General features: G+C 37.7%; 1 protein-coding gene across 1 annotated transcript in view; it reads left to right on the top strand.

Annotated features, from left to right (window-relative positions):
- Positions 1-15,928, top strand: part of LOC122554992 (histone-binding protein RBBP7) — a 37,354-nt gene extending 21,426 nt beyond the window's left edge. The window contains exons 8-12 of the mRNA XM_043700502.2: positions 5,934-6,011; positions 9,550-9,626; positions 12,618-12,675; positions 14,540-14,650; positions 14,882-15,928. Coding sequence (XP_043556437.1) covers positions 5,934-6,011; positions 9,550-9,626; positions 12,618-12,675; positions 14,540-14,650; positions 14,882-14,950 — 393 coding nt within the window. The 3' untranslated portion in view covers positions 14,951-15,928. The remainder of the gene's footprint in view (positions 1-5,933; positions 6,012-9,549; positions 9,627-12,617; positions 12,676-14,539; positions 14,651-14,881) is intronic.
- Positions 15,929-19,195: the final 3,267 nt, after the last annotated feature.

The following is a 19,195-nucleotide window of genomic DNA, read 5'->3' as shown; positions in this document are numbered from 1 at the left end:
AAAGTGATTTACTATGTGGCGAAGATTAATGGTAAATCTTAGGATTAGGAAAGCTTTAAAACCCTGCAACAGACAATTTTTTAAAAAAGGGAAACTTACTGACGGTTTTAATATTACCTGTAAGAGCACCTTTTTAAATATATAAAAAAGTTAACGGCACCATTTAAAGAATAAGATTAGGATAATGATTGGCAGTCAGGAAAAGGCAGAGAAACAAAGAACACAGGAACAGGCTCTTCAGCCCTCCAAGCCTGTGCCCATTCAGATCTTCTATCTAAACCTGTCATTTACTTTCTAAGGATCTGTATCCCTATGCTCCCTGCCCATTCATGTATCTGTTCAGATACATCTTAAATGATGCTATTATGCCTGCCTTTACCACCTCTGCTGGCAACATTTCAGGCACCTACCACCCTTTGTATAAAGAACTTTCCATGCATATCTCCTTAAACGTTTCCCCTTTCACCTTGAACTAGTGACCCCTAGTAATTGAGTCCCCCACTCTTTTAGGGTGGGCGGCTTCCTGCTTTCAATCCTGTCTCTATATCTCATAATTTTGTAGACCTCAATCAGGTTCAACCCCCCCCAACCTCCATCTTTCTAATGAAAATAATTCTCATCTACTCAACCTTTTTTCGTAGCTAACGCCCTCCATACCAGGCAATATCCTGGTGAACCTCCTCTGCACCCTCACCAAATCATCCACATCCTTTTGGTAATGCGGCGACCAGAACTGTACACAGTATTCCAAATGTAGCCGAGCCAAACTCTTGTACAACTGTACCATGATCTGCCAACTCTTGTACTCAATACCTCGTCTGATGAAGGAAAGCATGTCATATTCTACCTTGACCACTCTATCAATCTGTGTTGCCACCTTCAGGGTACGATGGACCTGGTCACCCAGGTCTCTCTGTACATCAGTTTTCCACAGGATGTTTTCATTTACTGTATAGTTCGCTCTTGAATTGGATGTTCCAAAGTGCACACCTCGCATTTGCCCAGATTGAACTCCATCTGCCATTTCTCTGCCCAACTCTCCAATCTATCAATATTCTACTACATTCTCTGACTGTACCCTTTACTATCTGCTACCCCACCAATTTTGGTATCATCTGCAAACTTGCTAATTAGACCAGCTACACCTTCCTCCAGATCATTTATGTATATCACAAACAATAGTGGTCCCAACACTGATCTCTGTGGAACACCACTGGTCACAGTTCTCCATTTTGTGAAACTCCTTTCCACTACTACAGTCTCCTGCTGCTCAGCCAGTTCTCTATCCATCTAGCTAGTACACCCTGGACCCCATGCGAATTCACTTTCTCCATCAGCCTACCATGGGGAACCTTATCAAATGTCTTACTGAAATGATACCTTCTCTCATCAATTAACTTTGTCAGTTCCTCAAAGAATTCTATTAAGTTGGTAAAACATTACCTTCCCTGCACAAAACCACATTGCCTATCACTGATAAGCCCATTTTCTTTCAAATGGGAATAGATCTTATCCCTCAGTATCTTCTCCAGCAGCTTCCCTACTACTGACGTCAGGTTCTCCGGTCTATATTTACCTGGATTATCCCTGCTATCTTCCTTAAACAAGGGGGCAACATTAGCAATTCTCCAGTCTTCCCGGACCATACCCATATCAAAGGATGCTGCAAAGATATCTGTTAAGGCTCCAGCTATTTCCCCCCTCTCTCGCAGTAACCTGGGATAGATCCCATTCGGACCTGGGAACTTGTTCACCTTAATGACTTTTAAAATACCCAACACTTCCCTCCTCCTTCTGCTGACTTGACCGAGAGTAATCAAACATCTGTTCCTAACCTCAACATCAGTCATGTCTCTCTCTCTCTCTCTCTCTCTCTGAATACCAATGCAAAGTACTCAAAGGATCTCACCCATTTTTTCTGACTCCACGCATAACTTTCCTCCTTTGTCCTTGAGTCGGCCAACCCTTACCTTCTTGCTCCTTAAACATGAATAGAAGCCTTTGGGATTTTCCTTAACCCTGTTTGTTAAAGATATGAGTCCTTTTAGCCCCTTTAATTCCTCATTTCAGATTGGTCTTCCTTTCCCGATATGCTTCCAAAGCTTGGTCTGTTTTCAATCGCCTAGATTTTATTTATGCTTCCTTTTTCCAATTAGCTAGTCTCGAAACTTCACCTGTCATCCATGGTTTCCTAATCTTGCCATTTCTATCCTCGCTCATTCCTGCGCTTTAATCTACCTCTCTTTAAAAGCCTCCCACATGTCAAATGTGGATTTACCTTCAAATAGCTGCTCCCAATCCACATTCTCCCCAGTTCCTGCCAAGTTTTACTAAAGTTGACCTTCCCTTAATTTAGCACTCTTCCTTTAGGACCACTCTCGTCTTTGTCCATGAGTATTCTAAAACTTATGGAATTGTGATCACTATTCCCAAAGTAATCCCCTACTGAAACTTCAATCACCTGACTGGGCTCATTCCCCAACACCAGGTCCAGTATGGCCCCTTCCCAAGTTGGACTATTTACATACTGCTCTAGAAAACCCTCCTGGATGCTTCTTACAAATTCTGCTCCATCTAGACCTCTAACACTAAGTGAATCCCAGTCAATGTTGGGAAAACTAAAATCTCCTATCACCACTACCCTGTTGCTCCTGCATCTTTCAGTAATCTGTTTACATATTTGTACCTCTACCTCATGCTCACTGTTGGGAGGCCCGTAGTACAGCCTCAACGTTGTTACCGCACCCTTCCTATTTCTGAGCTCTGCCCATATTGCCTCACTGCTAGAGTCCTCCATAGTGTCCTCCCTTAGCAGAGGTGTGATATCCTCTCCGACCAATAATGGAACTCCTCCACCCCTTTACCACCTCCTCTATCCCGCTTGAAGCATCTACATCCTGGGATATCTAGTTGCCCTTCCCTCAACCAAGTCGAAATAGCAGCACTAACATCATACTCCCACGTTCTAATCCAAGCCCTAAATTCATCTGCCTGACCTTCTACACTTCTTGCATTAAAACAAATGCACCTCAGACCACCTTTCCGTTTGCATTCATCATCTGCTTCCTGCCTACTCTTTCCCTCAGTCACGCTGACTTCATTATCTAGTTCCTTATAGGCTTAAGTTACTACCTCCTTACTGACCACTGATCTCCTCATTTGGTTCCTATCCCCCGCTACATTGGTTTAAACCCTCCCCAGCAGCGTTAGCAAAAGCACCTCCTTGAACATTGGTTCCAATCCTGCCCAGGTGTAGACTGTCCAATGTATAATAGTCCCACCTCCCCCAGAACTGGTCCCAAAAATCTGAACCCCTCCCTCCTGCACCATCCCTCCAAGCCACTCATTCATCCTGCCTAATCAATCATTCCTATTCTGACGAGCACATGGCACTGGTAGCAATCCTGAGATTACTACCTCTGAGGTCCTACTTTTTAACCTGGCTCCTAACTCCCTAAATCCTGCTTGTAGGTCCTCATCCTGTTTTTTTTTTTTGCCTATATCATTGATGCCTGTATGCACCACGTCAGCTGGCTGTCCAATTCCCCCTGCCCGCCTGCCTGCCCGCCCGCCTGCCCGAATGTTCTGCAGCCGATCTGAGGCATCCCTGACATGTGCACCTGAGAGGCAAAATGCCATTTGGGTGTCTCATGTTCAACCACAGAACTGCCTATCTACTCCCCTTACAATTGAATTCCCTATGACTATGACCCTTGCACTCTTTTTCATGCCCTTCTGTACAGCAGAGCCAACCAGGGTGCCATGAACCTGGCTACTGTTGCCTTCCCATGGTGAGCCATCTCCCCCAACAGTATCCAAAATGATATACCTGTTTTGGAGGGAGATGACTGCAGGAAATGCCTGCAGTGCCTTCCTGCTCTTACTCTGCCTTTTGGTCATCCATTCCCTTTCTTTTTAGCAATCCTAATTTGCGGTGCAGCCAATTTGCTAAATGTGCTATCCACAACCTCTTCAGCATTGTGGATACTCCAAACTGAGTCCATCTGCAGCTCCAGGGTTGCCATGCAGTCTAACGAGCTGCAGCTGGACACAATTCCTGCATGTGAAGCAGCCAGGGACATTAGCCACGTCCCTGAGCCCCCTCATTGAGCATGACATGGGTCTGAGATCTCCTGCCATTTTTACTCTTAAGCTGTACTTAGTCCAACTATTATATCAAATAATAGATGAATGAAAAACTTTTCCACAATCACACGACAAAAACAAAATAGGAAACCCTTACCGTATCAACACCAGTCCCCTTTTTTTGGTTGAGGAGGAGGGTGGGCGGGAGATTGTGCTGTCTCTGGTTCATCTGCTGTTCAAATACATCAGTTCACTCATCTTTGCAGAGTGCAAGTCGACTGCTCCCCCTGCAGTTGCAAAATGGAGGAGTTTAATAAACACTTGGCATCTGTCTTCACAGTAGAATAGCATTAAAATCCAAAGGGCAAAGAAGGAAAGGAAATAAATTACCAGCAGAGAAAAGGCACAAGGGAAAACTAATAGGGCAAAGGACCAATAAATCCCCAGACCTGATGGAATGCACCCTAGGATATTAAAAAAAATAGCTAGTAGTAATCTTCCAAGAATCCTTAAATTCTGGAAATCTGAGGACTGGAAAATGTCAATGTGTTACCTATTTTTCAGAAGAGAAGGAACATCTGTTATCTGGGAAAATATTAGAGTCAATTATAAAGGATGTAATAGCAGAATATTTAGAAATACATAATATGATTTGATAAAGTCAGCATGGCTTCATGAAGGTGCAATCGATCCTAACATTTATTAGAATTATTTGAATGGTAAAGCAGGATAGTAGAGGATTGTCTAACTAATAAAAGACAGCTTTGGATTTTTGTGCATATGTGCACACCTGCTATTTTCAGGATGCTAACCTGTAACTAGTCGAGTCATACAAGAACCAGTTCTGTTCAACCACCATTATTTACAACTTGTATTAATGACTTGTGTACTATAGTCAAGTTTATAGAGAAGGCAAAAGTAGATGTGAAGGCAAGGCCAGACGAGTGTCCAAAAAGGTATATAGACAGGTTAACTAAGTGGGCAAAAACTTGGCAGATGGAATATAACATGGGAAATGTGAGGTTATGCACTTTAACAGGAAGATTAAGAACTGAATATTCTTTAAAAGGAGAGATTACAGAAAGCTACAGCACAGATCTGGGAGTCCTTGTGTATAATCACAAAAAGCTAGCATTCAAGTTCAGTGGGTAAAAAGAAAGGTAAAAGGATTGGCCTCTTTTTCAGAAGAAATAGAATGTAAGAAAAAAAGGAAAGTTTGTGAACTATGCAGGTATTCGTCATACCACAACTGAAATGGGTTTGGGCCCTGTATCTAAGGCAAGATCTACTGATATTGGAGCAGCCAAGAAGGTTTGCTAGGCTTGTGTTGGGTATGGAAGAACTCAGGAGATGTAGAGTAGATTGGGCCTGTACTCATTAGCATTTAGAAGAATAGAGGTGCCCTAATTAAAACATTTGCAACTCTTGGAGGACTTGACAGGTTAGATGTACAAAGGTTGTTTTCTCCTATGGGAGAGTTTAAGACCAGAGGATATAATCTCAGGATAAAGGGTCACTCTAAGGCAGAGATGAGGAACTTCTTCTGAAGGTAGTGTATCTGTGGAATTTGTCAACGCAAGACCATTGAGTCTGGGTCGTTATGTATATTCAAGGCTGAGATTTTTAAAGTCGGTAATGACATGTTAGTTATTGGGAAAAGGCAGGAAAGTGGACTGAGGATTATCAGAACAGACTCAATGGTATGAATGGCTTATTTCTCTTTTGTATGATCTTGCAATCCTGGATGGTTTTCTCTGAACACAACATTGTTTTTAATGTATTAAATAAGTGTAGTCATTTACTAAATACCTTTCTGTGTATGAAAGCAATTTTTACATTCTCTCTAGACGGTGGCATTATGGGACCTTCGAAATCTAAAATTAAAGCTCCACTCCTTTGAGTCTCACAAAGATGAGATCTTTCAGGTAAGCAGTCTTAGATTTTACTTAGAGATTGAATTCCCTAAATACTTCCTTGGTGAAACTTTTCACTTATTTTACTGAATTCATTTTTTGTTTCTATGCATAATATATGCAACAAGTACATGTATTCTATTGGAATTGTAAGAAGAATAATTTAATCCTTTTTTTAAGAAAGGCTAGTTTTGCTTTCTAAAGGTTGTAGATATTGTTCAGCTAACACTTTTTAAAAAACATTTCTAAGGAATTAGGATTGTGACATTCCTTTGAAGATCTGAATTCCTTATACATTTGATTTCTTAACTACATGGTTAATAGTTTAAAGTAGCTGTAAAGGCTATATTGTGTTTTACTGTTGAATGCTAATTGCTGTGCTGTGTAATTTGTATCCAGATAGAAAAGTCTAGTTTTGTACATTGTTTTGCTGTTTTCTTTCTAAGGATTGAAATTTCCAGTATATCTCCCACACAATAAGCTTGGCCAATACAAAAGAAACGTTCTTGATTCTCTTGAGTTGCACTTCACTCAAATAGGCTGAAATGAATACAAATGGAATTAGATTACACACAAAGGATGGACTTCCTGCATTCCAGTGTAAGTGTCGGGGGCAAGCCTTCTTTGAGTTAGTTGGCTCAGGAATTTTTCAGGCTTCTACCCTTTCCTTATTGCAAGATGGGAGCTCCACCAGCCTTCTGTGTAGGAATACCCCTTCGTGCCACCATTTCTGGGCCTCAGCAGAGGCTTTGGAACTCAGCTAAGTCTCTTACCTCACTGATGCATGTCATAGGCTCTGATTAGCACAGTGGACCCGGGAAAGAGGTCACCCCTCCCTGCCTTAACTTACCATCAACCATATGGTTCAAATCTTCTGACTTGCACTTTGCTATATGTTAGACACAGCCTTTGCTGCAGTAATGGAGTTCGATCTTTAATTGGGCATTAGTGTCTCACTTGCACACTTCAAATGAACCACTGGTGGATGATCTGTCTAACTCTTTACCTAATATGCACAAAATGATGAGGATGTCAGCAGGTACACCATGGATTGAAAGGTGCCCAAATTTATGGATCCATCTTTTTGTGAGTGTCTCTCAAAATAGTCTCTGTTCCAAATACAATTAGAGAGAATCTGGTTTGTAAAAAGAAAAGTAATTTCAGTGCCTTAAATGAAGGATTAAAGAGCTGCTGGAGAACTCCCACTTGGAGAAGAGGCACTGAATTGGTCTATTTGCTGAATGAAGCATGTTTCTTAGTTTATAAAGAATGGTATGTGTTGGTAGAAGGACAGGCTGGCATCAGATATGACTGACTTTCATGCAGGACCTGTATGGTAGCTCTGAGGCCAGCAGATTTCTCAATTTATTGTAAAATCCTGCAGCCATGCAACCAGCCATGTGTGTGTCTTCCACTAAATATCAGTTTAATAAAAATAGGATATCATAAACCACTGCTGTAGAGACAAAGCACTCTTAATGGACACACTTTTTATTTAGTTTTGTCTTTTTGCAAGTTTCCTTGTGGATGTTCAGCATTATGTAGCATCACAGATCGATATTGAAAATGGAATCGTAAAGGTGGCCATTTTAGCCAAACGTGCCTTAGCTGGCTCTGAGAACCACTCCCTGATCTTTTGATATCTTGGATTTCTCTAAAATCAGGGCTTCATGTTGCTGGAAATGTTTGAGCCAATTTTCTAATATAGATGGAAGGGTTTACAGTTCAGATGTGACATTGGATTTTTAATAAACTTGCCTTCTATTAGTGTCCTTTGCATCATTTCTGAAAAATGCTCATTCTGCTTCTCTCTCCACAGAATATACCAGACCTTCTGAGTTTCTCTAGCATTTTCAGGTTTAATGCAGATTTCCAGCATCTCTAGTATCTTGCTTTTACTTTACCTGAAGCATTAACTCTCTTTCTGCCTCCAAAGGTGCATTCTTACTTAGCTACTTCTGAGTTTTTATTTCACTTTCCAACATCTGCAATTATGGTTTGGTTTGCAGCGCAAATGCTAGGCCAAGGGCAATAATTATAGCTTGTTCATAGAATGTATCCAATACAATGTGAAAACTTAGCATCCAGATGGTCTAATTATGTGGCAATTGTTCTTAATTGTACTGATGCCTGCATAATGTGTGGTACATTTTGCATTAAAACTCAAAATACAATATTCCATTGCCAAAGTTGTGCTCCATTGATCTAAATTTGCAGCTGGTATAGTCCTTTGAACGAGCTGTTGGAAGTTTTTGTCAGAATAATGAAAACTATTCCCTAATCCAGAAAGAAATATTTTGAGACACAGTCGACGAAGTGATCATGGTAAGCAGAAGGTATCACTATTTATCTGCACACAATCCTGTGTGTGAGACCTCGCCATGTATTGTGTAGCTCATCTGCAGACATAATAGCTAGGATAGCTAGAAGTGTACAGCAAGTCAGCATTATTGAATTAGACTGGGAGAGTGGCCCTTTGTGAGAAAGACAGGTGATGGCAAATTAAAAATTGGCAGTAGAGAGCCCCTTCAACCTGTTAGAGCTGAATTTTGATGTCAGGAAAATAGGTGATTGGACATTTTCTGTGTCTGTGTCTGTCTCTAGATTGAGTAGTGGAACATGTTTTGTTTTAACCACTTGGCCAATTAAGATCATGATTGACCTGGTTGTGCTTTCATCTCCAATTACTTCTCTGCATTCCAGAACACTTGACTCCCTCATTAATCAAAATCCACCATGAATTATTTTTTAAAAATCAAGCCTTGAATGATGTCTGGGAAGCAATTTCACACTATTATTGATCCTGAGAAGAAAATTCTCTTCTGCCTTTATCAAGGAAACCTCTTATCCTTAAACTGTGTACCCTAGGTTTACTGTCTTGTAAGAGGAAACATCCTACACAAATATCCACTTTTTACAATCTGCTCATAATTATATAGACTACAATAAGTTTTTGTCATTCTTTCAAACTACAGTTTATGTATGTCAAACCTATTCAGCCTTTCTCCCAAGAATGAGTGGAGCTTCAGATAACATGGATTATTCTCATGTTCTTTCTATTTATCATGTTTAACATTGAATGTGTAAAGCAAGAATTTTGAAAATCTTTAATTTGCCAATTCATATCAACCATTGGGATTATTGCAAATTGTGGAAATTCCACTTTATTTCTATTTTATTATTACTCCCATTTTATCAGTTTTAAACATCTTTGCAGTTGAGTCAAGAAATAATTTGTAATCTAAAAACGATTCATCAAAATATTTTGCCATCACTGTAGTTTTAGTTGCTCATTAATGGTTGATCCAGTTTAACATTGATTTTAATCTGATTATTTATTAGCCACAGATGGGAGAATAAAACAAACTTTGCGTATTAGTACTGTAAAACAGTGCTAATGAGTTTTTGCGACTCTCATTTGTTGTAGATTTTCTTCAGTTTTGCTTCCCTTTTCACTGTCTCTCCTCTACTACCACCCCCCCTCCCCCCTTTCATCCCCACACCCACACACCTTGCCAATGTGCTGAAATGTTTGATTTTATTTTTGTAGGTGCAGTGGTCGCCACACAATGAAACTATCCTTGCTTCCAGTGGTACTGATCGTCGCCTCAATGTCTGGGATTTAAGGTAATTCTTCATTTTTCTTTTCTATTTGGGTGTTTTCTTATCCCTGAGGCACTGAGCTTAATCAGCATCAAGTGACAATATTCTTCAAGTAGATGGAAATTACTAGTGTCGATAATGGACACTGTTAAAGCAATGGCAAAAGAGGACATCAGTGATGTTAATATACAATAAAAATATTGGGTAGAATTGAGAAATAAAGTTTCAACACTGGAAATTGCTTTTGGAGTACAAAATAGCAGTGATAAAATAGCAGGGCAAACAAACACAGATCAGTGAAACTTGATGCAAAAATGGAAGACTTTTCTTTGCAGAGAGACAGATTGTGGCAAAATGGCTCAAGTTCCAAAGACAGCAGATTTCTTTTCATTTAGTCATTTTTCTGAAACAATAAGTTCTGGAACCAATAAGATAAGTCCTAGATTTAATAATGAACTGGAATTAATCAATTCAACAGTAAGGAAATATCTAGCTAGTGGTGACATTTTAATATAATAGAAATTAATATTAGATTTTAGAGGAAGCATGGTGAGTCACAAGCAAAGGTTTTTAAATTTAGATGAGGCTGCCTGTGGAGGGATGAGACTGAAATTGACCGCAGCATATTCTACACATCTATTAATGAATAAATCTTTGGGTGAATGCTGGAAAATGTCCAAACAAGTATTTACTAGAATGCAGCACCTTTATAATAACCCTAAAAGTTAGTGCTTGGCCTCTGGAGGTTCAACAAACTTGGTCAATATGGGAAGTGAATGGTAGTGTAATATTAAACAAAGGCCTGATTGAAGGGCAAAGATCAATTAAGATTCTGCAGACTGGGAGTAAAAGAGCAGCAAAAAGAGAATTTGGGGGAAAAATCCTGCAGTGGTTATGAAGGACAATGCACGAGGTTTTTACAGTATATTCAGAGATAGTGACATTATAATTGAAATTGTATTTCTTCACTGTAAAAGAGGAGGATGAAGTACAAGGAAAAGACAAAAATCAAGGGAGAGAGCGAGCCTAACCAGATCATTTTTATATTTAATAAAGAGGTGGTGGAGAAAGTAATGAGATTAAGAATCAAAAATTTGAATGGGTCCTACCTCAGGAAAAATTGTTGATGGATTGATCGTGATCTACCAAGTTTCTTGATTCAAGATTGGATTAGGTATTGGCAGTGTGACTTCACTATTTATAAATGGTTTATCAGGACTAAAAAATTATAGTGCTGATTAAAGCTCTGAAGTGTGACTGGACTTGAAACCTTAACTCTGTTTTCTTCCTGGATTCTGCCAAACATACTGAGTTTGAACCTGCAATTTCTGTTTTTGTTTCACATCTCCAGCATCTGCAGTTCTGTTTTATTTTTTATAGTCCTATCAGACTAAAAAGCTGTTGTAATGGGCAGAGCTGTTAGAATGCAGTCGATCAGAGAGAGCCAGCATGGATTTGGAAAGGTTCTGAAGAACCTAGCTTGCTTTCTGAAGTGATAATGGATATGGTAGATAAGAGAGTGTATGTGAATGTTATTTATTAACTCCTGGAAGTTGTTTGATGTGGTTCAATATAAGAAGCCATTAACAAAAAATAGTTTGGAATAAGAGGCAGCCTATTGGATTGGCTAAGAAACAGAATAGGGATAATGGATATGAACACATATTGACGCAATCCACACTGGTGCCACAAGCTTTCTGTATTTTATCTGTGATACAGAGATAAAGGGATAGTAAAGTATATGTTAAGGTTTGCTGACTGCATTAAAAGTAGGTGGGAACAAAGTTACTAAGGTATAATTGATAAATTGAAAGAATTAGGCGACCAAATTCTAAACAATGAAAAGCTAGAAACTGTGGATGAGCATAGAAACCCCTTGAAGTCGATCTGCAATAGTCACTAAACCTAGTGGACTATTGCAAAGAAAAAAGAATATCTACTTTTATCTTGAACTTAAATCTGAAAGGATTAGAGGTAAGATACAGTTGTTTAAAAGCAAAATCCATGTAGACAACTTCTGGGTCCTAACTAACTTGAAATTTGGTCGTGACCAACGTTTATAATAAAACTGCTGTTGACTTTGTTTCAGTGCAGAATGAAATTTGCTCAGGTTTGTAAGTTATTGAATGGATGTATTTTCTTGATCTGTTTTAATTCTGTAATTTGGGCCAACATGAACATCCTTTGGGACGACGTGCATTCATTATAAATTTGGTATCTTTTGTTTTCAACGCTGAATCAAATGCTATTTGAGGTTTGTTGAGATTTCAAAATAGTTAACTTTTGGATTATTTTTGGAATTTAATCACAAAAACATAACTAATGTCTTAGTCCTTCGGAAAAACTTGATGTATGTTAATGCTGATATGGTATGACTATGATTATATATGGTTTGAGGTTCGAGAAGTGGTTGCTTTCCTTACCATTTTTGTACAGAAGGTCTGTTTAACTATTGCATATTGCAAATTGGTTTACCCATGTTATCTGCTATTCTTATTTTTTAGAATTTTTAGTTTTTTTTCTGCACTGTAATTTGTCTTGCATAACTTAACCTTGCCAGAGTTTGTGCATCTGAAGCTCTACTGACTTGCAATTTAACCATTCAGCATATCCCTCTCTCCTCTTTCCTCATACATGCATCTAACTTTTTTTTTCTCTTAAATGCCTCTACCTTGTTCCAAATTATTTTATTGGATTTACGGATGACTTTTTTGATTTATATTTATGACCCATAGTTTTCAACTGTCTGTGAATGGAAGCATCATCTGTCTACCTACCCATCCTCTTGGTAACATTGATCACATTTTGCTAGTTTAGAGCCACCACCTGTTAAGTCTTGCACGATAATTGTACTTAGTGATTGTATCTTCGTTGTAAATATTTTTGCACTTTGTCCAGCAATATCCTTTTGGTAACATTCTTTTAGGTGTTCTTAGACAGATGCTGCTAAGGTGTAAGACCAATTTCATGGTTATCTGAATTTATGAATGATTTTTTTAAATGTGTGTTTTGTAGTAAAATTGGTGAAGAGCAATCCGCTGAAGATGCAGAGGATGGACCGCCAGAACTACTGGTAGGTTTCTGTGCAAGATATGGAGACGACAAGGAAGATTAGATCATTTAATTCTTTTAGTTCCAGCATCAACTCTGTTTTCATGCTTTTTCTCTATGTCCCTGATGACCTTACTTTTATAAACGTCTAATTTCATTTTTTGAACATTTACAACTGCTTGATTTTGTCCATAATTAGCTATGTCAAATTTCAAGATTGTCGCTTTGTTCTTCATGTTGCTAAACCTAATTTTCCTTACTAAAATTAATCCCTTCATATTTCATTTGCTATGTATTTACAGGGCAGTACACATCTGATGCTTCCCATTCTTTTCAATTTATTATATTTTGAGTTTCATAACTTCTGCTAACTTTGAATTTTTTCACTTTGGTTAAATTATTTATATCTAAGCAAAAACAAAAAGTGCAGTAGTCCCAAAGTGCATCAGTAATATATGTTGAGTTGGAGACCTCCTCCCATGTCCAGAGGATCTGGACCATTCTGTAAAGGTTTTCTCATCATTGCCACTGAGCTTATTGGTTGGGATTTGTTAGATTTATCCCTTTCTTTAAGAGTGTAACATTTTCCACCCCATACCTTATACAAGGAAAACTGTGGCCAGAGCAATCTTAATTTTCATCCTTTCTTCTATCAGCAATTTCTTATCTGGATCAAGTGATTTTACTAATTTGAATCCTGACAGTGTTCTTATGTAGCTTGTCTTTTATGTATTCACTTTTCACCTTTTTCTGAATCTTTTGTGCGACATTGGTAATGGCTTATTCTTCAATCCAGACTCTTGCAAAGTGATATTGAGGATTGCGTAATACCTCAGCTATGGTCTCCACTTCGTTAAGACGATCGTTTTGGTTTCAAATTGGTCACCCCTTTGACTAAATTTTTGTTATTTATGTATTTAAGTTTTGAGGTGCCACTATTCAGTTTAATATTTCAAATATCTCAAATATTTCAGTTTAATACTTCGATGATAGAACAAGATAGAGACATTTCAGCATTGAAGAAAGTCGCTCATAGTGCTGCTATTGAACTGGAGCTGTGTAATTTGACTTTTTAAAAATTCCTCTTCTCCATAATCCTTTTCTAAAATATTTATCTAATTTTCCTTTACAAGAGCGTTTTTACCTTTTAATAGCCATTGTGTTTGCTGGTTACCCTCTTGGTGGCAGGGATGGGATTACATTAGTCACTTCCATCTTGTCTTCTGATAATCCAAAATATTTCCTTTATTTTCATTGGTAGGTATATTGACCTTTCACTGTCTCATTCATACTTCGAAGTTATGTTTCATAATTATATTCTCTTATTTTTGATACATTTTAAATGAGAGGAACTTGCAGGCAGTGTTCCCATGTACCTGCTTCCCTTGTCTTTCTAGATGAAAGTGGTTATGGGTTTGGAAGGTGCTGTCAAAGAATCTTTGGAGAATTTTTACAGTGCATGTTGTAGATGATACCGATTGCTGCTACTGAGCATCAGTATCGTGTCATTAATACCATGCCTGTAATAGAGGTCAACTATTACATGATAGAACATAACAGACAGTTGGGATATATGAGCAGCCAGTCATCTATCTATTGGCTGAGCAAGGAATGTCCGTTAGAACACCAGATGAAAACTCTGCATTTAACATTGTTCCACAGGATCTTTTAGCATGCACCAAAACCACTAAAGTCATATTCAAAAGATAGAATCTATATTGATGTAGCACTGCAGTGTTGGTGCAAATGCAGAGATGAAAAGCTGGGAGATGTTATATCTAGATTCGGGTGCATGATTGTGACACATCATGTTTACGACTTCTACGTGAGAATGCTTTGTATACGTAACTGTTTGCTGTTCTGAAAAACTTGTTGTTTCTTAATAGTTTATTCATGGAGGACATACTGCAAAAATTTCTGATTTCTCCTGGAATCCAAATGAACCATGGGTAATCTGTTCTGTATCAGAAGACAATATTATGCAAGTTTGGCAGATGGTGAGTGTTTGGCCTTGCAGGATCACCTATCAGGTTATCTTAAGAGTTTTGGTCTAAATAATAATCATGGTCACTCTCCTGAAATATTTAATGACATTCATATTTTAATCGTCAATAAAGAAAACTATGGAACCTTCAGTCAAGTTGTAAACTTCGAATTAATGTCCAAGTCATAGTTATGTAATTTAACCATATTGGTTGCAGCTTGATTGTGTGATTTTTCTCTTTCAGGCTGAGAATATTTACAATGATGAAGAACCTGATACACCTGCATCTGAACTTGAGAGCCAAGGATCATAAACCCCATTTGACACCACCTCTTTAAAAAGAGTCTAAAATTTATTTAGACAGATAATCGTAACAAGTTTCCAAGCAATCTTTTTCCACTGAAGTGCTGAGGCTTGTGTATAAGAAGCACTTTATGCAAATTCTGACGTGCAACTCCTTGGTTTTCAGTGAGCTTCGTACAGAAATTTGGTAGTGTTTTGAGAATGCAAAGCCTGATTTATATAGTAGTGTGTAATTGTATTCCTTTAGTATGTATAAAAGTTTATTGATAGCTGCTTAAGCACAAACGTGTATACTTGTGTGTTGCGGTATTACATAATATACAGTCTGACTCTGAAATGTGATTGGCAGCAGGGGCACTAATTCAATGTGCATATAATTTGGTTCCAGTGGAAGAGAGTTAAAATTGCTAAAATCTCTGCAAAGCAATTTTTCAACACTCAAGCTGAAGAGTTTTTTTTAATGCAAAGTACGTATTTCAACACATGAAATTCTTTGGTTTATTTCTGCCTAACTCCCTCCAAACTACCAACACACAACTACACTCTAGTGGTTCTAAGTAGCATTGATTTTTCCAGCTTATTCTGAAAGCGTATAACAACCATGCCCACAATTTTGGACTAATTAGAAATTATTGCATATTGAAAGATTTTATCTACATTTATAATCCAGCATTAAGTGGTGAAATGCTGCTGCAGACTTCAGTAGTTGTGGTGTAGTTTTCTTACACTCTTTGAAGCTCTAACATATGTGCACTTAAGAATTCATGTAGACATTTGCTTCTGTGTTTTCCTCATTTTAACAACTGCATTTGTGCACATTGTAGAGCAGAGATATAAAAACAATAAACCTTTTGTAATTTTTACAATTTAGCTATGCTTTTTAACATGTAACCATAAATGATAGAAACTGATCAACATACATTTAAGAAATTAATTTAGTTTGATTTTGTAAATCTGCTGTGAATGAAACTTTAAGTCACATATACAAGTGGTGCACTTGTGTTTTTTCAGTTTCTCCCCCCTCTCTTCTGTTGTAAGATGCTAACCGAGTGGATACCTATTCACAAATATTGAGAGCATAAGTAGTACAATATCCAGCCCCTCAAACCTGCTCAGCCATTTCATATGATCATGGCTGATCTTCTGCCTTTCCACATCTTTGAATCTCAATCTAAAAATGTTATCTGCTGTTATGATGGAGCCATCCACAATCTTCTGGGATAGAGAAATGCAAAGATTCACAATCTGAATGATGACTTTTTTATCTGAATCCAAAAAGATTTATTCTCATCCCAAGACTACATCTCTGTTCTAGATTCCGAAGACAGGAGAAACTAATCTTTCCTTATCAAGTCCCTTCAGTATCTGGTATGTTTCAATGAAGTCACCTTTTGTTTTTTTCTGAACTCAACATTGTTATGAATGAAGTTTTTGACTGCTCAACAAGTTACTTGATTTCACGACACATTGGAGGTGGAGCAGAAAGGTAAGAGAACACAATTTAAATTATACCCTCCAATTTGAAGGATTTTTACTCTAGGTTCTGTCCATATTTACATAGAAACATCAATCACTTGTTTTGATGCTAAAGTTACAATTTCTTACAAATTTAACACAGAAAAAATGTCTTGCAGTTGCTTCTGCAAGTTGGAATGATGGTAGTCTTTGTTCACCAATATTTTGTTTGTGACATATTTCTCTTCATTGACAGAAGTAGGATTAATGGGCTGAAACCATGATGGATGCTGAAGGATGTCAATTTTTGCAAAATCAATAAATAATGGAAATAATCTTGTGTTATGAAAAACAGATCAACATTCTAGTAACACAAATGAAATGTGCTATTGGAATGGCTGATGTTCTGTTGTTGGTATCTTGCATAATTATAAAGTTAAAAATCTCTCAACACCAGGTTACAGTCCAACAGGACTGTTTGGAAGCTTTGAGTGCTGCTCCTTCAGCAGGTGGCTGTCGTGTATGAGATCGTAGGATACAGAATTTATAGCAAAAGCTTAGTGTGATGCAACTGAAATTATATATTGAAAAAGACCTGGATTGTTTGTGAAGTCCCTCATCTTTTAGAATGACCATGTTGGTTTCAGTTTTCATATGTAAATCCCAGAACTGTTTTTAGAAGTTACATTCTCAAGTAAGCTCAAATAATGCATTGAAGGTGAGATGCTGTGTGAGGCTGTCTGTGCCTTAATGTTCAGACTGATTCTATCTCTAAAAAAGGGATTTACAGAATCTTACATGGATTCATGTAGTTTTTGGGCAAAATAAAATGTAATTCTCAAAGTACAATTTCACGTCACAAACATGTGCTTGGGTTGGGGTGGGGGGGGAAGAAAGGGAGTGAGTGTTTTTGGGAGTGTGTGAGAACATATGAAAGAGAGTTTATGTATGAGAGATGATTCTGAGTGAGTGTATGGGTCTGTAGGATTGTGTGTGTGTTTTATTCTATAGTATGACATGAACCAAAGGTCATCCCCATGGGTACTGAACTTGGCTATCAACCTCTGTTTGGCCACTTTGCGTTGTTACCCGTCCTGAAGTCCATTTTGGAGGATGGTCACCCGAAGGTCCGAGGTCGAATGTCCCTCCAAATCATGCATAATTATATACTTCCTCAATGGAATTACAATAATAAGTGTTGTATTTTCTGTTCCATGAGGCTGTATGGTCCTGTTGACATCAAGGCAGACTGGCACCTGAATGACACATACAGGGATTTATTTTTCAATGTCGAGATAGGTATATAGCATGGAAACAGGTCTTTTTGACCCAATGTGTCCATGCCAATCAGTTTTCCTAAACTGAACTAGACCTGTTTACTTGTATTCAGCCCTTATCCCTCAAATTTCCTCCTATGTGTACCTGTCCAACTGTCTTTTAAGTGTTGTCGTCATATAGAGATCTCTTGATACCCTCGACTAACAATTGATCTAGCATCAATTGCCATTAGCAGAAGAGATCTAAACTTCAAGCACTTTTATGAAATGTTGTCAATTTCACTGCTGAGGGATCTGACTCTAACATTTAAATTATAATATTTATGGGGAATATAAAATAAAGTTGGTAGTTGAGATTATTACAGCTTGAAATATGGAACCTGGCACTTTTTTTTCCAAATTCAACTGCATTTACACTAAAATGTGATCAGCAATACATTTGGACTGCTTACTGTGATAGTTTTTAATTTTAAAGTAATAATTAATATACTAAACCTATAATGTCAATTTCAGTAAACTCTATAATGATATTTGAAACGTGGAGACTTTTTGTACTTTAAAAAAGTGACGTTAAGAGTTGTCTCTAATTCTGCAACTTCGACCTACTGTTTAAATATTCACTAAAAGAAATTGAAATCTTCTTGAAGGAAATACAGATCATTTTACATTAATGCAAATTTGCTGTAAACACACTTGATGAATTGGGGACCGTTTCTAAAGCACAAACTTTTAAAGCGATTACATTGCCAACACTAAGCGCAGTTTCTAATGTGGGATTGCACAAGAATGCAACCATTGCATTATAGAAGCTGTAGTTAAATATTTTTCAGTGTTAATACTGAACCACGCTTGTTGTTAATACTCTAACGTGTAATTTGTGGTCAGTTTTGAAGACAATTCATAAAATGTCAGCATATAAATTTCATGTTTTCCACGTGACATCTAACCATGCTTTTATCATTGTTCCAGCTTATCCTGTTGGAATGAAGTTAAAACATCAATATTCCATTATTCCTCAAGCTCTAAAGAAACATGTTTCCACATGAAGATTTTTCATGCTTTCTGGTTCTTGAACAGATTGAGCTTGTTTTCTTGGAGAAATGCAAGGATTTTGCTCTTTGCTGATCTTGGCCACATAGACAAAGGAATACAAAATAAACAGGTCATGGTCCTTTCTGCTAAGACATGGAAAATTAAGAGTGGAGCAGGGAGGGGAGAAATTGGGACAGTTTTACAAGCAAAAGGTTATTTCTATCAATGTGTAAATATTCCCAAATTATAGTAAGTCCATTACCTCACCTGACTGATTTGGATTCATTTTGCAGGAATTCTATGTTTCACAAATGTGATGAACAATATTAAATATGGATCTCTGTTGCTTTAAGCTACATTATTAAAACACCCTTAGAAACCAGGAACAGTATTACCATCAATTAATATGAAAATGGGTAAATGAAATGTCAACTGCACTGAAATAACATTTGAAAACCAAACAAGAAACCAATTCAATAATGTGTAAAGCT

The sequence above is a fragment of the Chiloscyllium plagiosum genome, unplaced genomic scaffold (assembly GCF_037043375.1).
Source record: "Chiloscyllium plagiosum isolate Xiang-an unplaced genomic scaffold, Cpla_swu_hap1 HiC_scaffold_12, whole genome shotgun sequence".
Classification (NCBI taxonomy): domain Eukaryota; kingdom Metazoa; phylum Chordata; class Chondrichthyes; order Orectolobiformes; family Hemiscylliidae; genus Chiloscyllium; species Chiloscyllium plagiosum.
This window is presented reverse-complemented; position numbering and strand designations above follow the sequence as displayed.